The sequence below is a fragment of the Sander lucioperca genome, chromosome 20, assembly GCF_008315115.2.
Source record: "Sander lucioperca isolate FBNREF2018 chromosome 20, SLUC_FBN_1.2, whole genome shotgun sequence".
Classification (NCBI taxonomy): Eukaryota; Metazoa; Chordata; class Actinopteri; order Perciformes; family Percidae; genus Sander; species Sander lucioperca.
The window spans coordinates 1089727-1111863 of record NC_050192.1 but is presented as its reverse complement, the minus strand read 5'-3'; the positions used below and the strand labels follow the sequence as shown (position 1 = coordinate 1111863).

General features: G+C 44.3%; 1 protein-coding gene across 1 annotated transcript in view; it reads left to right on the top strand.

The window, feature by feature from the left end:
- Positions 1-22137, top strand: part of ttll12 (tubulin tyrosine ligase-like family, member 12) — a 73540-nt gene that overhangs the window by 22367 nt on the left and 29036 nt on the right. The window contains exons 6-9 of the mRNA XM_031288191.2: positions 927-1003; positions 3415-3531; positions 8416-8610; positions 8734-8845. Of these exons, the coding sequence (XP_031144051.1) occupies positions 927-1003; positions 3415-3531; positions 8416-8610; positions 8734-8845 (501 nt within the window). The remainder of the gene's footprint in view (positions 1-926; positions 1004-3414; positions 3532-8415; positions 8611-8733; positions 8846-22137) is intronic.

Below are 22137 nucleotides of genomic sequence, written 5' to 3'. Positions count from 1 at the left end.
ATCCCGAGCTATCGCTTTAGTCTTGTTTTTTAAGATGCATTGATCACACATGTATCAATATTTGAAAAAGTATTATCATTAATAACATGACATTGGTTAAAATGTACTTAGTTTCTTACATACATGTTGTTTCTGTCAGGTCCATTAAAGTCAAGTACAACACACAGACAATAAATGCAATAAAATTTCATTTTATTGAATAAATTATTAATTAAATTTGGCGGTATGGCTCTGTTCAGAGGAGTCCCCTGACCTTTTATGAGCACCATGAAAAAGCAGAGAGTCAGAGGACAGCAGCAGCATTAGGGGACGCTCACACAGTTTAAGACTGGGAGAGTTAACTATTCCCCCATATGAACAGAGCAGCAACGATGACACAGAAGCTTATGCCACATTATACACGACAAGGTGGAGCAGGGGAGGAGGTGGGTTGCATAGATGCGAGCAGCAAACAGTTAGGAACAAACTAAAGTGGCTTTAAATAGGGCGCCCTGTTTGAGTGTAGCCGTTTAGCAGCGAGGGGAGTTGACCCTGGACGCTCAATTCCTGTCATTCCTCTCCTTGCACTGTTCTTCATTAAAAGCCATATGTACATATTCTTTCTAAAATCTGTCTCCTTGGTGCTTGGGATGTGTCTCACAGTCTCAAATTCAGCAGTAGAAGTCAGTCAAGTTCAGAAATCCTTCCACCATCCAAACCCCTTTAAACAAATCACTCACACATCGGTTTGATACCTTCTACTGGTGCATTTGTTGAACACTATTTCACACCTCTCAATGTCTTCTCCAGCATGCACAACTTGATATTTTGATGGGAAAAGTACACACGTAGGCAGCAAGAATTGATTTTGATCAACTCCCTCACAAGAGTCTCACTCATATGAGCGACTGTTAGGTCATCGCTGTCCTCTGTGTCTATTTCTCCAGGCCATAATATCGGAGATTAAGGAGCAGCTTCCTGTGGAAATCCAACCCTACAGTGTGCCAGAGGACAAAATCCTAAAGTAAGTCTCTCATCTCAGCAGCTCAACATGGGATCTGCCAGCCATTGTGCAAAATATTAAAGCAACATAATATACACATGTACACTTTTGTTGCTGATTTCCTTTAATAATTGTCTATAGTTGGACTGATGGGTCGAGAATATATATAATTGTATTATTTTTATGGTAAGCACACAGAGCTTAGGAATGTCCGGCAAAGTTGGCAATATTTACAGTTCGAGGTTACCCAGAACCAAATGTAGGGCATATTGCCAGCATAAAAAAAGTGAACTGATCAGGATGCTTTAATAGTGTGTCAGAGGCTTGAGAAGTTACAGCAAGTCTTTGCTGTTCCACTAGTCCAATCATCTCCAGCAGTCCAGTTCAGCAGAAAAGACAGCGATGCAGACTGATAAAGACCAGAACCCAGAGTTCGGAGCCACGTGACAGGTGTCCAAAAGAGTTTTGGGTTCAAGGGGCAGTGAACAGGGAGTTAAACCTTGTCTTGGCACAAACCTCTTGAGAGATGGTGCTCTCTGGAAATGATGCTGGAGATGCGCAAAGATGACGACTTCGATGATTTCTGAGTATATGCAGCTTTATTCAGTATTGAACAAATTCTCATGAGGGAGAACACAAGGTACATGCAGCATGGCACAGACCAAGTACTCTCTTTGAATCTTTCTCGACCTGACCGTCTTATAGATCTTGAAAACCTTTACATCTGGAAACCCTTACATGATCTCATCATAACAACGATATGTTCCCATACGCTGTAAGACACACAGTTCCTGTAGGCCTCTTCTAAGGTCATAGGTTAACTGTGCCTAAAGTTGTTATTCAGCTATAGAGTGACAGAATACATAACATGTCTTGACAGTTACTCAATCAGGGCCTCTTTTGTCCGTTATTCTCCTATGCCAACATCTGGAATGGATCCAGCATCTCACGCCTAAGACTTCACAACATCATTCTGAACTTTTACCTAGATTCTTTCAATAACACATTACATGATATGAAATATGAAAATACATTTGGTTTGATTATATCACCTATCACCTCTTATTATTTGATGTTTTTTAAACTCCGAAGGAGACATACTTTCTGTCTAAATCATAAGAAATAAGAGTCATTATGTATGCTGTTGTCATTGTGTTTTCTGTGTTCCCCAAGACAAAATACCCAATATCTAATATATAATACAGTTGTATTATGATCTCACCCTTATCCAGTCCCTCCTTCTTGGTTCTATTCACCCTCCCCCCCTCCTTTTTCAAGGTAATTGCAACACAATGTTGGAAAGAATCTCATGACTAGACCCAGACGAGACATTCCAGCAGATACAAGCTGCACTCCAAAATGACTTGCTTAGAGTACAACAGTTTATGCAGAGGTTTAGTGTATAACTAGAACATACATAGAAGGGGCTTCTACCACATGTTCATCTAGCCTGGAAATCCAGACCCAAATCAGAAAGATTAAGGATCTGGCATTGAGTAATGAAAATGGCCCAACTCGAGGGGCAGCACTAAGCATGCATTTGAAAATCTCACTGGTACGCAATTGGATAACACTACGACCAATCACAACAATACACGGGGTGATGTATCTAGAGCCCCATACGCTGAGCTACCAGAGGAGCTAACTGGTAGATTAAACTGTCGCCATCTGTTTAGCTCGTCTCTGGCCCGCCTATATCAGATACACCGACGTGATTGGTGCAGCCCGGCTACAAGGGCATAGTTAATGAGCATCATTACTCAATGCCAGAGTGACTCACTGAGCTAATTCAAATTGTGCTCTCGCAAGAACTCTGGATTTCCAGGGTAACGTTCATCATTATTACTGCTGAAATTTGGCAGGGGTCTCTGGAACCAAGAGAGCATGCTGGCATCATGTGGAGCACTTTCAAGGGGGGAGGGGAGTGGGAGAGGTGAAGAGGTCAGAAGCTCCAGGGGAAAGAGGAATCTACAGAGAATGGTGCAACTTTCCTAATTTGCAGGAAGGAGTGTGAGGTCTCCTGTGTGGGTTTCTGGCAGGCTACTGACGGGTTCCAAATGGTCAGTTAGGACAGAAGACAAACATTTCTCTCATTTAAGGTGGTTTATTATAGGTGGAATAATAAAAGCAACTTGTATACAAGGAATAAAACAAAAAGATTACATGACGCACACATCGATGTGGACCACCCTACTTCACCCTGGGGCTCCGTAGAATGGCCCTGATTCTCTAAATCAGACAGTTAATCTACTATTCTACTACACTACATACTGAGAAACACTTTCTAGTTTCCTGGCCAGCCTTTTCTGTTCACTAATGCATTTATCTGTCTTTGTCTTGTTTTTTGCGATGTTGTGTCCTTCTTACTTCTTGCCGTCATCATTTAAGTGTTTTTCACACACACTTGTTATCCTTCTGTGCTTTGCTTTCAGGGTTTACGCCGACATGTCACAAGTAACAAACAACCTGACACATCCACGGTTCCAGCTGACCGAGGACAAAGAGGAGGCCGATATCATTTGGAGCTATAATCACATCAAAGACTACAGGTCGGCAACAAAGCAACACACGCAACATTCACACACTCTTGGTGGAACCAGGCTGTGAATATTTCCACTAAATGCGCTTGCGAGTCCAGCATTTATGGCCTTTTTAAGTTTTAGTGACTGAGAGGTACAACAAGGCAACACATTTGACAATTGTGAAGAATATAAATACCAGAAACACTGAACCCACTTGAGTACAAGACCGGGAAGGTAGAACAGTATATGAAATACGTGGCCTATCCCAAATCCTAGTTTGTGCATCCCCGATTCCTTTCCCCGCCTCTTCTCCTCTCATCTTAGTCTCGCACACAGGAGATTTTAGCGGAGGAGTCGAGCAAGTGATGTGAATGGACAGGAGTCGAGGTAACAGGCATTTAACAAATGAGACATTCTTGCCTCGGAGCCTCATTTTAATGGGAGGCCGATTTAAATATGACGTGCGGCACAGCTGCATTATCTGTCCACGAGCAGAACACAGTTTATGACAACTTTGATATTTACTTTTCATTCAATTTGCCGCCATTGTAAAAGAGACATCTGTAAAACTGCTGCCAGGACACCTCGAACTGCAAACAAGGTTGATTATGACTGTATTTTGACATTTTTTAATCCATGGAATTTTTATATTTGAAAAACGTCCCTGGAGCCGAGAAAGCTGCGACATCACCACAGTGTAAAGTCTGTGGGCCGGCAGGAAAGCCAGGCCAGGCTCAGGAAGCTCACACACTTTTTTGCTGTATGCTCCAGGAGAATAATCCTCATTAATTGTTTAAGCAAATATGCACCATTTTTGGGATCTGGTATCCAGCTAATATTACACCTGGAAAATGTCAAGTACATAAGATTATGAGTCCCCCAAATCCAGACCTTACCAAAGGCTTGGAACAGCAGCTGGTAAAATTAGATTGGACCACTAATAAAGGTTTATATATGCCATAGGTTCAAAGTAATATGTTGACTGTAAATGGAGGATTGCTGTATATGATTGCTGTAAAAATACAAAAGAGATTTTCTTTTTTTGAAAAAGCAACCTTTTTTATTGCCTAAATTGCATACAATAACAGGGATAGATGCTAATATTTTTAAGCACAGGCCACATGGGCCACCAAGCCCCCTCTGTTGGCAAAAGTAAATTTTTGGTGGCCCAAATGTAAATCTTTTTCGCCCCCTTCCCCTTCTTGCCTCTGGCTCTTTGCACTGGATTTGCAAAAGAGCTGTTCACTAAGCCCAGGTAAATGTGACTGTACAAAGCCTATCAGAGCTATTCAACTACAACTGTTCAGGGGGACACATTTTAAGAAGGCTAATACTGAGTGAGGAGAAATAATAAAGAATGCAGACCGACATGGTCCGGTCACTTCATTCACGTGCATATTAAGGAGGAGTAGGCTGGATGTTTTCTACTGAGATGATATAGCAGCATGTTTGCTATATATATATATATATATATATATATATATATATATATATATATATATATATATATATATATATATAGAATGGCAGAGAAGATTTGGCAAAGTTTTAATTTTTCAGTTTTCAAGGGAACTAAACAGGCTTTCCAACGGTATAAGATTTATTGCCAAAAAGCATTGTTACCACAGAGAAATAATCTACCAAACACAAATTTCCTTACTCTTTGTGCTAAATTTATATATATATATTTTTATTAACAGTTATTACACTCGTGCTAGAGTTTTTGTCAAGTTGTATTATGAATATGAGCTTACTTTTTTCAACCACTCAAGAGTACTGGACATTTAACAAAACATAATGCAGACTTGTCAATAACTGTGATGGATTACACAATGCAAGAAGGTTTTACAGAAATAAATGGAAACCAGTGGTTGCCTTAAACGAAGAGAGGCTTTCAAAATCAGATACAGATTGCACATAAAGCAAAACAGGAAAGGACTAATAATTTAATTTCAGTCAGCAAAATACAATTATTGCCTCATGACTTCTGCTTTTAACTGCCCTAGCAGTGATTACAGTTTTGTTTCCCCATGCATTTGTGTTTTAATAGACTGAACAAAAATTGTTGAAATTGATCCAGTATTGAACGAGAACGCAGTGACTGGCCATCGCAAACCAGGCTGCAATGTAACCTAATAGGGCAATTGTGCATCCTCCATGTTTTTGGGGTGGGGGAGGGATGTAGGTGTGTGGGTGGGTGTGTGCATGCTGCTATCTTCATATACTGCAAACAAGGTGTGAGTCTTCTGTTTGGTTCTACTTCCTCTTCTTGCTTCTTGTAACATTTTCCCCTCGACCGAACGCACACACACCAACCTAACAGTCATTTCCTGTTTTACGTCTCTGTCTGGTACAAAAACTGTTTCTACATACAATCACATTAATAACCTACAACAAACTATTCAAAGCTTTAAGCTAAACCATCTGTGCTAGCCTATTCATTGTACAGGGAGTACAAGTGTGTCCTCCCTGGAACTGTCGACCATCGTCTCATGACTTACACACAACTCGCAGCAATGAGCCACAATATAATATAAACTTTAATACTGAGAATATCACATCTAGATTATAGAAATATTTCTTCAGTCTGCAGCAGGTATACCGTAGCTACCACCAGCTCCCATAAATAGTATGTGTGAATGGCACAGCATCATTCAAAAACCTCTTCTCAACCGGAGAATATCTCATGGCAAGGTTAGTTGGCTTAAGTGTCTCAGACAGATCTTACCTAGCTTCTGTCACCGGGCGTTGGCTAACTTTTGAGATTCTGCTTCTTCTGTCACACCAGATATGTGATTCACTTACATTGTAACTGCAAAACTGATTTTGCAAAGTAGAGGTGACATGACCTCGTGGAAATTACACTTGTTGGATGTGTAACAAGTCATTATTTAACAAAACTGCTATAAATGTGCAGCCATTCAATTTCTTGATTAAATAATGCAGCATGTTAACCTGTTCTGATGGACTCCAAAATCTAACACAACTAATGTGTCATTCTGGGCACTGCTCAGGAGCCTAAGCCAAGGTCCAGTTAAAGGTGCCCTGCCACAGGTATTTCATTACTTTGTGGTAATTGAGAGATGGTGCTCTCTGGAAATGATGATGGAGATGCTCAAAGATGACGACTTCGATGATTTCTGAGTATATGCAGCTTTATTCAATATTGAACAAATTCTCATGAGGGAGAACACAAGGTACATGCAGCATGGCACAGACCAAGTACTCTCTTTGAATCTTTCTCGACCCGAACGTCTTATAGATCTTGAAAACCTTTACATCTGGAAACCCTTACATGATCTCATCATAACAACGATATGTTCCCATACGCTGTAAGACACACAGTTCCTGTAGGCCTCTTCTAAGGTCATAGGTTAACTGTGCCTAAAGTTGTTATTCACTATAGGATGACAGAAAACATAACACTCTTGACAGCTGTTCAATCAAGGCCTCTTCTGTATCTGTTATTCTCCTATGCCAACATCTGGATCGGATCCAGCTTCTCACGCATAAGACTCCATAACATCTTTCTGAACTTTTACCTAGATTCTTTCAATAACACATTACAAAATATGAAATATGAAAATACATTTGGTTTGATTATATCACCTATCAGTAATGTCTGAAGTTCTACCATGGACTCTGTAACATTTTTTTGTGGAAAAAATGCCTTGGTTACCTTGTTTCAAGCCATTCTAGCGTGGTTTAGAAAGCCTGCAGGAAGACTCAGCTCGACTTGTGCCAGTTCTCATTAATATTCAACGAGCTAAGCTGCTTGACTCTGATTGGCTTACAGCTAGCCAATGAGAGCCTGGCTATCAGCATCCTTTACCCAGCACAACTGGGCGAGCTCATGAATAGTAATGAGCTCAGGCAACACCACGTCAGACTGACCAGCCTTTGTAATTGGCCTGATTTCTCCGCTTATTTCTGTTCAGTGGTTAGAGCTGACAGAGGAGGTAGCAGTTCATTATCACATTCACCACATAACACAAACACATATGGACCTAACATATTTCAAAAAATGCAAGTGGCCAACCACAGTAATACAAAAGGCAATATGTTTAAGTAGGATCCCAGCCGGTGTCTCACATAAGGGCCAGTCGGTCCCATGAGAGCCAAGAAAAAAGGCACAACATTTTAAGTCCCTCGCTGACAAATCACTCCATGTTTTCTATGAATGTCATCGCCTTTAGGGGTCATTAAAATGTATTAACTGCCTTGGCTTCGATTTTAAGTTTGGCAGCATACAGGATTCAAAATCTCATCTCTCTCTCATGAAGCTTTTTCGTACACTCCTTGAACCTGTCGCGCTTTATCTGTGTCGCTCTGGAAAAGTCTGGAAATGGCATTATGTTGTTGTTCTACCAGGATAGCTTGCCCCCTTGCCTTTCGCCGCCTGTCTCTGTGAAATGAAGCTGCCTTCAATTGCAGTCGGAAATGTGAAAATCAAAAAAAAAAAAACGATCTGACGGAAAAACATAATTGTGCAATATACAGTGTACTTGTGCTACATTGAGGGTTAAAAACACAACAGAATGTCAAACAAATGGGCTGTTTAAGTTATACTCCTGCTGTGGCACAACCCTGCGGCGAAATGCCGGGTGGCTTCATTAGGTCAGCATCCCTGGTCAGCTGGGCCGTCGTTCACATTCCTCACCAGATGCTGGCTGTGATGCAGTTTTGTTGTTTGACAACTGAGAAGTAGATGAAGAAGAGATTTAGCCATTTCATTGTGGACAGAGGTCTCTACAAAAACAACTGGAAATGCTAATGTGGCCGCAAATCACTTTTGCACGAAAGGGGCCTTTTAAAACTTAGCCAGTGTAATGTGGACATAGTCTTAGGTTCACCGGATTTTGCCTTGGGAAGTTTATTTAAAAAAAAAAACGTCCTCCTCTTCTCTGACAGGAAGCTAAGCGAGGAACAACCTCATGTGATGTTGAACCAGTTTCCCTGTGAGAGCGTCATCACTGTGAAGGACTGCATGGCTGCTGTGGCCCGCAGAGTAAAAGGCGGCCCACAACCTGATTGGCTACCAGAGACCTTCAACCTCCAGTCAGAGCTCCCACAGTTCATCAAGTGTTATCAACAGAGACAACAAAGGTTAACATTTCCTTTTTTTTTTTTTTTTTTAAACACATTAATATTACCAAAAAAACATGTTGCTGCTGTTTATGATCTAATCTACACTAAATAGGATAAAAGATGTATTGGTGTATGTTTCAGGGGAGAAGATAACCACTGGATCTGTAAGCCGTGGAACTTGGCCCGTGGACTGGACACACACATCACCAACAACCTAGACTACATAATCAGACAACGAGAGAGTACACCAAAGGTACCGTACACACACACACACACACAAACTGACACCATTAAACCAGCTTCCCTTAGAAAATGTATAGCATCGCAAATGCACCTTCAGTTCAGGAAAGCAAAACTTCCTTATTTACCTTTTTTAAAATGCATTAGTCAATGTTCACCATCTACCTTGAAACCATTGATTACTGAATGTGACATTTTGTACCGTTGGTACTGTAGAATATATTCTGTAGAATATTAGTAGAAGGCCCGAGGTCATGGCTGACCTCGCTGTCTCTGTTCCTTCTGGACTGTGAGAGTGCCATCTGGGCTGTAAATGATAAGACAAAATTAGGGAGTACTGCATTCTCCCGGGAAATACTTAACATAGAAACAAATAATCTCATGGCCAGAGGAAATGGAGACAAAATGTTTAGTTTAGTTCAGATCTCTGCAGGGTAAATCCAGACAGCTAGCTGGACTACCTGTCCAATCTGAGTTTTCTCTCAGATGACTATTTTGCAGCGGCTCTGTGCGGAGCTTAGCGCCACCCATGACGATTGTGATAAGTTTACAGTAATGCCATTAAACCAGAGTACGTTTTCCTCCCATCCCTGAATGCTATGTGGAGTAGCCAGACCCTCCTCCTGCACACTTTGGAGGAGGGTCTGGCAAAGCGAGACTACTCGTGTAGCGATAGGATGGGAGAAGTACCTGCCACTGGAGTTTCCGCATGTTGTAATTGTTCGCAAGTGATGTTATTTACATTGTCATTGCAGGACTTCCAACGCAACACCTCAGCACCCTCATAATAATCAGTGGGGATTTCAATCATGTCTCCCTGTCTTCCGTTTTAACAAACTTTAAACAATACGTGAACTGTGCAATAAGGGTGTATTCTCCCTATTCGTTACCCGGTTGCATAACCACTAAGGCTAAGGTTGACTATAATTCTTCATCTAAAGATGCCTTAGAAAAAGAGTAGTTGCATAAAGTCACCATAAATTATTACATACACCCAGGGATGCTTCTCCTCGATTCATTACATGATGACCGCAGCCTTAAGCCAGGAAGTCATGTCATCAGATGGTTACCAAGTATCCTTGAGTATTTCAACCCTTAACCATACAGTACACACACAGTATGTCCGTCAGGGGCATACATCGCTTTTTTATCAAAGATGGCGCTGCATGAGTGGCGGCCTGTTGTAGCACCTCTGAACCTTTTCGGTGAAGTTCAGTATATTTCTCATGTTTGTTTCGCTCTTTTCGTGTTTTATTCCATACTCTTCTTCAGCGTTACGTGCGCATACATGGATGCACAACTTTGGAGATTAGCAGTATTTATTTTCTGAAGATAAGCAGCATTTCTTTTCTGTATTTTTGGACTTTATATCTCTACAATGGGAGACCCATTCGGCCGCGGCTCCATTGTTTACACTCGGGAACAGCTGTTAGCACTGAGGAACACTAGGATACTTCCTACAGTAAGACCGGAGATCCCTGAAGAAATAATTAGGAGAAGAAGAAGAGGAGGTAGAGCTGGACGCCGAGAGGGGGAAAGACGGTACAACCCATGCATTCGTCTGTTATAATGGGGAACGTGGCGACACTGAAGTTGGTTTACGATTCGCAGCTTCCGATTCAGCAGGGAAACATAACTTACATTGCTGAGTGATTGATTCTCCGTTTTTTGAACCTCTTACTTAGAGCCCAACCGATATATCAGCGGGCCGATATTAGGCATTTTCCAAACTATCGGTATCAGCATTTATAATGGCCGATAACTGAATATTTAAAAAATAAAATAAAACACGGACGAAACCCCCTTCAACCATGTTCTGAGTGTTGGCGTTGCATAGTTAGTCCACCAGAGGGCGCTCTACAACCTCCCTGTTGGCAACACTCGTGTTTATCCCTTTAAGTTTCATATCTTTTTTTTTTTTTTTTAGTTTTATACATTTTATTTATCAGAACTTTAATATATTTTGATGTTCCTCTGTTCTGTTGTGACAATAAAACAAACAAGTTTATTTTTAAACTGCATTATCATATTATGTTAGTGACGACTCATAAATAACTACAAATAACTAATGTTAGGGAAATCTGTTTGTTTTGTTACGTGTTTTTTTTATTTAAAAAATTATATATATATATATAGGCCGATATATCGGATTTTTAAATCACCCAATATTTGTATCGATATCGGTTGTAAAGTGTTTATTATAAAGTAAACAAACTACTATTAACAAAAGAATCAAAAAAGGTGTGGAATCAATGTTATCAGTAGTGTGTGTGTGTGTGTGTGTGTGTGTGTGTGTGTGTGTGTGTGTGTGTGTGTGAGTGAAAGATGTGTGGACAAATGACAACTGCAACAAAGGAGATAAACCAAACCCAGACCAGGAAATGTGGAGCCTAGGAGAATGCAAAGAGAGAACAAGACATGACTTGTACAAATAGTCTTGGTTGAGGCCTACCCAGCTGTCCACCAATTAACTAACAACCCCTCCCATACTGCCAGCTCAGCCAGGAAAGCCAGAGAAGCCAACAGCAGGCAGAAATGGGAGGGGTCGTAACACCCTCCTCCATAAGAACGGGGTTCCTCTAAGAACCACGTCAATCATAAACACTAAACCTCTGTCTCCTATACGGTCTTTACCTTATAATCATCAATACACTCTAGTTATGTTTGAAGACAAATTAGCTAAAAGGTCAATACATTACCCATAGTCCCATGTAAATACCACTCCTTGTGGTTACTTCCCCCCAATGCAGTCCATCTATCTCCAAGATCCAGCAACCCTGGGTATTTCAGGAGCAATTTAAGGCAAGGAAGGTCTCCAAGATCCAGCAACCCTGGGTACTACAGGAACAATTTAAGGCAAGGAAAGACGGACGAAATAGGGGATAACTCAGAAAATAGAACAGTTATGAACATGAAATTAAGAATCTAGGGGTGCGCGAGACAGCGCGCCTGCAATTACATTGGTCAACCCCTTTTGATATGACGAATATCCAAATTATACGGCTGCAAGAACGAGCACCTCATCATTCTCTGGTTGGGATATCCTCCCTCGTCGTATCCCCCATACCCTTGCTTCCCCTTTCTTCGACCTCTTTTGCAGCCACCGGTGGACATCTCCTGCCTTGTCAGAGCTTTCTTCACCTCCACCTTGTTCCCATTGATGACGTGGTACTTTGTCAGCACCGCTTTGGTGGCGGAGTCGGTGTCCTTGAAGAAGACAAAGCCAAAGCCCCTCTTCCTGCCGGTCTGCTTGTCAGATGATCACAGCCTTCTCCACCACACCGAACTCTGAGAAGTACTCTGTCAGGTTGTCAACCTCAATGTGGTCTTTCACACCACCGACAAAAAATTTCTTAACGTTGGCGAGGACGTCAGGGTTATTAGCAACGTCCCGTGCTATGGCCCTTTTCAAATCCACTTTGTGGCCTTCGACAACATGTGGCTTAGGAAAAATGTCATTGGAGCCCTGTGACCTCGCTGAGGGTGCTACAACTGAGGAACCAACTGGCGGCTTCACGACATTAGGCACCCCAACAGCCCACACTTTACCCCCAGCCAAATCATTCCCCAAAATCATATGAACACCGTCAACAGGCAACTGAGGCCGGATACCGACTGACACCTCCCCTTGAACAACATCACAACTAAGAGTTACTAAGTGTAAAGGAACAGAGAATGGAACCATTCCCATACCAAGAGATATCACACAACAGCCAGTGTCAGTTCTGGAAGAAAACAGCAGCACAGACTTGAGAATAAAAGAATCTAACGCACCGGTATCTCTTAAGATCTTAATAGGAACCTGCACACCACCTCCCACCAATGAGACAAACCCATCTGAGATGAAGGCTGAAAAATCAGCTTGAGAGGTCACAGATGTAATGCCTGAAACAGCCATGACAACAGTCTTCACCTGACCGGAAAACTTTCCTGCAGTGGACAATCCTCTCTCCAGTGCCCCTTTTCCTGACAGTACCTGCTAGGGGTGGAACGGTACACAGAAGTCACGGTTCGGTTCATACCTCGGTTCAGACATCACGGTTCGGTTCGGTACAATGGAGGGAAAAGCAAGACAAAAATGCAGAAGGCAATTTTTTTTTATTGTGCATGTCTCAGGCTGTCCACTGAGCCAGCTGTAACAGCTTGAAGTGTGTGAAGTAAGATGTAAACAGTAGGCCTACACAATAAGTAGGCCTACCCTGCATCATCTCCAGACTCCATCTGTAACTTGTAAACAAAATAAGACAATCTGCTAGTAGTGTGATATGGGAGACAAGCACTGCTCTCATATGTGAATGCACAGAGCAGGGGTGTTAAAACAGCAGCTTCGGTTACACAGAGCAGTTGGCGAATTGTGGCGTTAGCTTCACACGCTAACAGCGGAGCTAGCAGCAAACAGCGAAGTTAACTGCTAACGGCGGTGCTAACAGCTAACGGCGGAGCTAACAGCTAATACCGGAGAAAACCGCGAAGCAAACGGGCCTGGAGGCCATTTGTGATCGAGGCGAGAAGGGATACAGCTACGTCCGTGTTTGGTTGTATTTGGAAGGGACTAGTTTGCTTCATGTGGACTCACTGGACTGACTGACTCCATGGATGTATTACTGACTCAACATGTAGGCGGAGCTCGGGAGCTTCCGAGCTAAGGGCAGGGCTACAGATTAGGTGTCCCTAAGAAACGCGTGTCTAACAGTAGTTCCGCATTACATTAATTAATTTGCACTTAAGTTTTATTTATTTTTATACCGTGTATTCTGCGTGTAAATTCATGGACCAGACCGAGACGCCCGTACCGTTTCGGTTCAATACGAATACATGTACCGTTCCACCCCTAGTACCTGCAAGCGTAGGACCAACTGGAACGCCCCACCCACCATAACCAGACCTATGGGGCGGCGCGTCACTTGTTAGCATTGACTTTTTCTGACCATGATAACGGTCAAACTCATGGCGACCGTCGACATTACTTCCAAAAACACTTTTGTGGGTCAACACATAAGTTCCATGTAAGTTTGATCGTCAAGCTTACCTCTAGAACAGAACCGCTGACGGTAAGCCTCAGGGACAAGTTCATAGACTTTCAACACCGCAGACTTTACGGTCTCATAGTCCCTACAATCAGCCACACTCAAAGCTGAGTAGGCCATTTGCGCCTTACCAGTCAGAACACACTGAAACAACACAGTTCTGTCTGCATCTGGCCAATCCCTAGCATCTGCAATACGCTCAAACAGAGAAAAAAACATGTCCGGATCCAACTCACTGAACTTGCAGGCGAAGATTATTAACCAAGTCAAACTGAGTACTCCTGCCCCCAACTTCGCGAGCACCAGTGCCTGACACGTCTGATAGCTTACCATCCTTCACCAACTGTAGCTGATACTGTTGCACCTCCAACCTTGTATGCTCAGTTGTGTGCTTCGTGGTCTGAAGCTGTATCTCCTTGTCAAATCTCAACGTCTCTAACTCCACCTGCTGCCTAAGTTGCAACTCCTGCTGCTTAAGTTGCAACTCCAGCAACTCCTTTTGCTGCTCAAAAGTTAACGTCCCTACGCCAGGAACCAGACTAACCACTGGACTAACTACTGGCTGTCTGCACAAAACCCCAAACTCAAACAAACCCTCCTTTAAACAAGTTTTAACACTCTCCTTTAGCTTCTTATCCACAACGTCAACCCCATAGTGCTCTGCAATCTTCAACAACTGCTCTTTTGTGCATTTCTCCAACACAGACTCTGAAGGATCTTGAACAAAATTATCTATGAGAGAAGTCATTCTCACCAGCTAAACATATCCTGACTGGGACAAATAGGGAAAAATCTACTCTGGAGTAACACAAAACAGGAGCCTCACCCCTACCTAACTAACCACAACCATTTAAGCTCGCTAACTAACTCACCCCTAGTCTTCGTGCAGTTAATGGTGGGGGGTACTTATGCACTCTAAACCAGTGGTGTGAAAAAAGCAACCAGAAAACTGGCGACCCTCTCACAGCCACGGAGATGCTCCCAAGCTAATAGCTCTACCCACTTTCGCCGCCACCTAAAGCAACACCACGAGTACTATAGGAGTACTCGCTGCCAGGCCTAACAGGGGAAGAGGTACTCCTGCACAAAACACTCAAAATACTCCAGATTAGTCCCACCTTGAAGCCCCAATCAGATATACAACTCCAAGATATCAATACATAAGGTGCTTTCCGACCGGATAGTACTTGTACTTTTTAGAGGAAAAGTCCACTTCTAAGCAGTTCTAAGAACTACTCTCCCCCAAAATCTTTTTTTCCGTTTGCATTCCCACTGGCCAAGTGGCCATAGGGACTGGTAGGAGGGGTAAGGGATCCCTTACCCCTCCTACCAGTCCCTATGGCCAAGCACGGCAATTCACGTAATGTTTTAACATTAACTTAAAAATCCCCAAATTTTCCTGTCGGAACACCACGAAAAAAGTGTTCTAGGAACATTTAGTTCTAAGAACTACAAAAATCCCTCCGGTCGGAAAGCCCCTATAGCTCCTACAAACTACCACTAAACAAAGCTGACTGGCACTAACAACCTGTATTTCCCCTCAAAACAACTGACACAAAGTTACTCTAGGCCAACTCACAATTTAGGCTAAATTAGACTTAACCTAATTTGCTCCTAACACTTTAAGACGAGCCCCCACTTGTCACAAACCGGCTCAATGCATGTGACAAAAGAGGGGAGACCAAACCGGTTAAAATGCCAATAAAGTGTTTATTATAAAGTAAACAAACTACTACAAAAGAATCAAAACAGGTGTGGAATCAATGTTATCAGTAGTGTGTGCGGTGTGTGTGTGTGTGTGTGTGTGTGTGTGTGTGTGTGTGTGTGTGTGTGTGTGTGTGTGTGAGTGAGTGAAAGATGTGTGGACAAATGACAACTGCAACAAAGGAGATAAACCAAACCCAGACCAGGAGATGTGGAGCCTAGGAGAAGGAGAATGCAGAGAGAGAACAAGACATGACTTGTACAAATAGTCTTGGTTGAGGCCTACCCTGAGGCCTGTACTACAAAGCGAGATTTGGCGTTAACGAGTCGTCACGTTAAAAGCCTGAAGCAACGACAGTTTATGGAAAGCAAAAGTGTAATTTTATATGGTCAGATCTTGTGCCTGACTGATGGGGAAGTGACCAGTTTAGTCTAATGTATTGTGGTGGGTGTACTGTACTGTATATTGGCCAGAATCTGCCTTTTGGGGGAGGAGGGGGGCATATCATAGTGGGGGGTCTGGGTGTCCTCCCCCAGGGAAGTTTTACGCATCAACGACTTAATTTCCTACATTCCGATACTTTTATGCACCAATTTATGGTGAAATACCTCCATTGAGCCTATGTGAAGAAAAAAGCACAGATGACAATTCAAAATATATCAAACATATAATGGAAAGTATGTTGTTACGTGTCATTGGGCATTTTTAAGTGGGTATATGGAAATCCTGGAGCTTACTATCACGTAGACTACACCACTGGATATTGATAAGCTATGCGTTGTGATTTACGCATAACAGCGTTGGCTTTTTTGCCAGCTTTCGTTCCTGCGTTTTGCCTGTAAAACCGTGTCTGTCCATCCATCCATCCATCTTCTTCCGCTTATCCGGTAGCGGGTCGCGGGGGTAGCAGCTCCAGCAGGGGACCCCAAACTTCCCTTTCCCGAGCCACATTAACCAGCTCCGACTGGGGGATCCCGAGGCGTTCCCAGGCCAGGTTGGAGATATAATCCCTCCACCTAGTCCTGGGTCTTCCCCGAGGCCTCCTCCCAGCTGGACGTGCCTGGAACACCTCCCTAGGGAGGCGCCCAGGGGGCATCCTTACCAGATGCCCGAACCACCTCAACTGGCTCCTTTCGACGCGAAGAGCTCGGATGACTGAGCTTCTCACCCTATCTCTAAGGGAGACGCCAGCCACCCTCCTGAGGAAACCCATTTCGGCCGCTTGTACCCTGGATCTCGTTCTTTCGGTCATGACCCAGCCTTCATGACCATAGGTGAGGGTAGGAACGAAAACTGACCGGTAGATTTCGTCACAACGGTGCGATACATTGAGTGTAATACCGCACCCGCTGCGCCGATTCTCCGACCAATCTCCCGCTCCATTGTCCCCTCACTCGCGAACAATACCCCAAGGTACTTGAACTCCTTCACTTGGGGTAAAGACTCATTCCCTACCTGGAGAAGGCACTCCATCGGTTTCCTGCTGAGAACCATGGCCTCAGATTTAGAGGTGCTGATTCTCCGATCCAGTGAGTGCTGAAGGTCACAGGCCGACGATGCCATCAGGACCACATCATCCGCAAAAAGCAGCGATGAGATCCCCAGCTCACCAAACTGCAACCCCTCTCCACCCCGACTACGCCTCGATATCCTGTCCATAAATACTACAAACAGGATTGGTGACAAAGCGCAGCCCTGGCGGAGGCCAACTCTCACCTGAAACGAGTCCGACTTACTGCCGAGAACCCGGACACAGCTCTCGCTTTGGTCGTACAGAGATTGGATGGCCCTGAGAAGGGACCCCCTCACCCCATACTCCCGCAGCACCTCACACAGTATCTCCCGGGGGACCCGGTCATACGCCTTCTCCAGATCCACAAAGCACATGTAGACCGGTTGGGCATACTCCCAGGCTCCCTCCAGGATCCTTGCGAGAGTAAAGATCTGGTCCGTTGTTCCACGACCAGGACGGAATCCGCATTGTTCCTCTTCAACCTGAGGTTCGACTATCGACCGAACCCTCCTTTCCAGCACCTTGGAGTAGACTTTACCGGGAAGGCTGAGAAGTGTGATACCCCTGTAATTGGCACACACCCTCTGGTCCCCCTTTTTGAAAAGGGGAACCACCACCCCGGTCTGCCACTCCTTAGGCACCGTCCCACGACTTCCACGCAATGTTGAAGAGGCGTGTCAACCAAGACAACCCCTCCACACCCAGAGCTTTAAGCATTTCTGGACGGATCTCATCAATCCCTGGGGCTTTGCCACTGTAGAGTTGTTTAACTACCTCAGCAACTTCCACCAGGGAAATTGACGACAATCCCCCATCATCCTCCAGCTCTGCCTCTATCATAGAGGGCGTATTAGTCGGATTTAGGAGTTCCTCAAAGTGCTCCTTCCACCGCCCTATTACCTCCTCAGTTGAGGTCAACAGCCTCTCATCCTTACTGTACACAGCTTGGATGGTTCCCCGCTTCCCCCTCCTGAGGTGGCGAACGGTTTTCCAGAAGCACCTTGGTGCCGACCGAAAGTCCTTCTCCATGTCTTCTCCGAACTGCTCCCACACCCGCTGCTTTGCCTCTTTCACGGCAGAGGCTGCAGCCCTTCGGGCCCTTCGGTATCTTGCAACTGCCTCCGGAGTCCTCTGGGATAACATATCCCGGAAAGACTCCTTCAGTCGGACGGCTTCCCTGACCACCGGTGTCCACCACGGTGTTCATGGGTTACCGCCCCTTGAGGCACCTAAGACCACAGCTCCCCGCCGCAGCTTCAGCAATGGAAACTTTGAACATTGTCCACTCGGGTTCAATGCCCCCAGCCTCCACAGGGATGCACGAAAAGCTACGCCGGAGGTGTGAGTTGAAAGTCTGTCGGACAGGGGCCTCCTCCAGACGTTCCCAATTTACCCGCACTACCCGTTTGGGCTTACCAGGTCTGTCCAGAGTCTTCCCACACCCTCTGACCCAACTCACCACCAGATGGTGATCAGTTGACAGCTCTGCCCCTCTCTTCACCCGAGTGTCCAAAACATACGGCCTCAGATCAGATGAAATGATTATAAAATCGATCATTGACCTTTGGCCTAGGGTGCTCTGGTACCAAGTACACTTATGAGCATCCCTATGTTCGAACATGGTGTTCGTTATAGACAATCCATGACTAGCACAGAAGTCCAACAACAAACAACCACTCTGGTTTAGATCAGGGAGGCCGTTCCTCCCAATCATGCCTCTCCATGTGTCTCCATCATTTCCCACGTGCGCGTTGAAGTCCCCCAGCAGAACTATGGAGTCCCCCACTGGAGCCCCATACAGGACTCCATTCAAGGTCTCCAAGAAGGCCGAATACTCCGAGCTCTTGTTTGGTGCATACGCACAAACAACAGTCAGAGTTTTCCCCCCCACAACCCGCAGGCGTAGGGAGGCGACCCTCTCGTCCACCGGGGTAAACTCCAACGTAGCGGCGCTCAGCCGGGGGCTTGTGAGTATCCCCACACCCACCCGGCGCCTCACACCCTGGGTAACTCCGGAGAAGAAAAGAGTCCAACCCCTATCCAGGAGTATGGTTCCAGAACCGAGACTGTGCGTAGAGGTAAGCCCCACCAGATCCAACTGGTAGCGCTCCACCTCCCGCACAAGTTCCGGCTCCTTCCCCCACAGAGAGGTGACGTTCCACGTCCCCAGAGCCAGCGTCTGCTGCCCGAGTCTGGTCCGTCGAGGCCCCTGACCTTCACTGCCACCCATGTGGCAGCGCACCCGACCCCAGCGGTTCCTCCCACAGGTGGTGGGCCCATGGGTTGGAGAGAGATATAATTTGGTCTTCTTGTTTAAAATATGCGGCTCTGGTAAATGTTTGTGATTGGTCCTGCTGCGCAAACACCGCCTCTTTTATGTGAACGCGCGCGCCGCTGGATTGGGAAGCCCTGGGTTGACTGAACTAATTGTTAACCAGCGTCGTGATACAGGTTATGCAGGACCGCGGTTGTTAGGTTAGGTGAAGCCGGATCACTGAAAGAAATCCAGGACATGTTGATCTCGCTTCGTAGTACAGGCCTCAGGTGTCCACCAATTAACTAACAACCCCTCCCATACTGCCAGCTCAGCCACGAAAGCCAGAGAAGCCAACAGCAGGCAGAAATGGGAGGGGTCGTAACAGTGTTAAAGGGAGATTTCACCTTCTTTTTTTTTTTCAAAATTAGACCAGGTCCAGATCCAAAACCACTACACCTAGACTTGTCAAATCTGGACCAAATTATTGCAGAGAGGCTAAAGATTCTTAAAAACACAGTTTCCGATTTCTGAAAGCTTTATTCTATTTTTGAAAATGCAATAAAGGGGGATTTCCCTGTTCTTTTTAATATGTAGACCACATTAGACCCGGTCCAGATCCAAAACTACTATACCTAGACTTGTCAAATCTGGAGAAAATTATCCCAGAGAGGCTAAATATTCTTAAAAACACAGTCTCAGATTTGTTAAAGCTTTATTCTATTTGTGAAAATGCAGTGAAGGGAGAATTCTGTTTTTTTTTCACATGACAACTTTGAACAAGGTCCACATTCACAACCACTATACCGATGTCACAGCTGCAGACATCACACCCACAGTCGCTCTTCCTCATCTCCAGAGACTTTAATCATGCTTCCCTGTCCTCAACACCTCTCCCTCACCCAGTTTGTAAACTGTCACACAATACAACAATGGATCTGCTGTATGCAAACCCAAAGGATGCATACAGCTTTTCACCCCTCCCCCTGCTGGGCCCCTCAGATAACAACCTGGTACATCTTCTGCCTGCTTACTTCTTTTACAACGCTGACCAGTGTTGGGCCAGGCTGATAAGGGTTTAACTCTTCTTTTGGAAATTCAAACCAATAGAGGTGCAACGATGAATCGATGAATCGATTAGTTGTCAACTATTTAATTAATCGCCAACTATTTTGATAATCGATTAATCGTTTGAGTCATTTTTTTATTAAAAAAATAAGATTTTCAATTCAATTCAATTTTATTTATAGTATCAAATCATAACAAGAGTTATCTCGAGACACTTTACAGATAGAGTAGGTCTAGACCACACTCTATAAAGCCCCAACAATTCCAATAGTTCCCCCAAGAGCAAGCATTAGCAGTGGCTATTGCGACAGTGGCGAGGAAAAACTCCCTTTTAGGAAGAAACCTCGGCAGACCCAGACTCTTGGTGGGCGGTGTCTGACGGTTGGGGTTATGACGGTACAGGATGTAGCGTGGCACAGCAGAGCATGGGTGGACGCGGTGGACGCAGCAGGACGTAGCCGAGCTTTGCAGGGAATCGCAGAGCGTAGCAGGGTGTAGCAGGTCCATAGCCACAGCTGCACCCAAGACCCAGGTCTTGGTGTCGCCCTAATCCGAGGCGATGTTCTGGGCGAAGAAGAAACATAAGGACTCTGGGGAGTAAACTCCCCAGAGCTAGGTGAGTAACAAGCACTTCTGAGACAGGATGTGCATAAAAGGAAACAAAAGAAAAGAGCGTGTCATAAGAAGGAACTTCCTCGGCAGTCTAGAATTATAACAGCATAACTAGGAGAGGCACTATATTATTGATTATACGATAGGTAAATCTGATGACTGTAAAGAGAAGCAGAGAAAAGCTGAAGGCTCTGCCTCCCATTCTACTTTTAGAGACTCTAGGAACCACAAGTAACTCTGCATTCTGGGAGCGTAGTGCTCTAGTGGGACAATAAGGTACTAAGAGGTCCTCAAGATATGAAGGAGCTTGACCATTTAGAGCTTTATAGGTCAGAAGAAGGATTTTAAATTCAATCCTGGATTTTACAGGAAGCCAATGGAGAGAAGCTAATACAGGAGAAATATGATCTCTTTTCTTAGTTCTTGTCAGAACACGCGCTGCAGCATTCTGGATCAGCTGGAGAGTCCTAACGGACTTATTTGAGCATCCTGATAATAAGGAATTACAGTAGTCCAGCCTGGAAGTAACGAATGCATGGACTAGTTTTTCTGCATCGTTTTGAGATAGGATGTTCCTAATTTTAGCAATGTTACGAAGGTGAAAAAAGGCTGTTCTAGAGGTGTGTTTTAGATGGGCGTTAAAGGATAGATCCTGATCAAAAATAACTCCTAGATTTCTGACAGTAGTACTGGAGGCCAGGGCAATGCCATCCAGAGTAATTATATCTTCGGCTAATGAGGTTCGTAGGGGTTTGGAGCCCAGCACAATAACTTCGGTTTTGTTTGAGTTTAACATCAGGAAATTGTAGGCCATCCATGATTTTATATCTTTAATGCAAGCTTGAAGTTTAGCTAGCTGGCTGGTTTCGTCTGGCTTGATTGACAGATATAATTGGGTGTCATCCACATAACAGTGAAAGTTAATTGAGTGTTTCCTAATAATATTGCCTAGAGGAAGCATATATAAGGAGAATAGAATTGGTCCAAGCACTGAGCCTTGAGGAACGCCATGGTTAATTTTAGCGTAATTGGAGGGTTTATTGTTAACATTAACAAATTGCGATCGATCAGAGAAGTAGGACTTAAACCAGTTTAGTGCGATTCCTTTAATGCCAACTAAATGTTC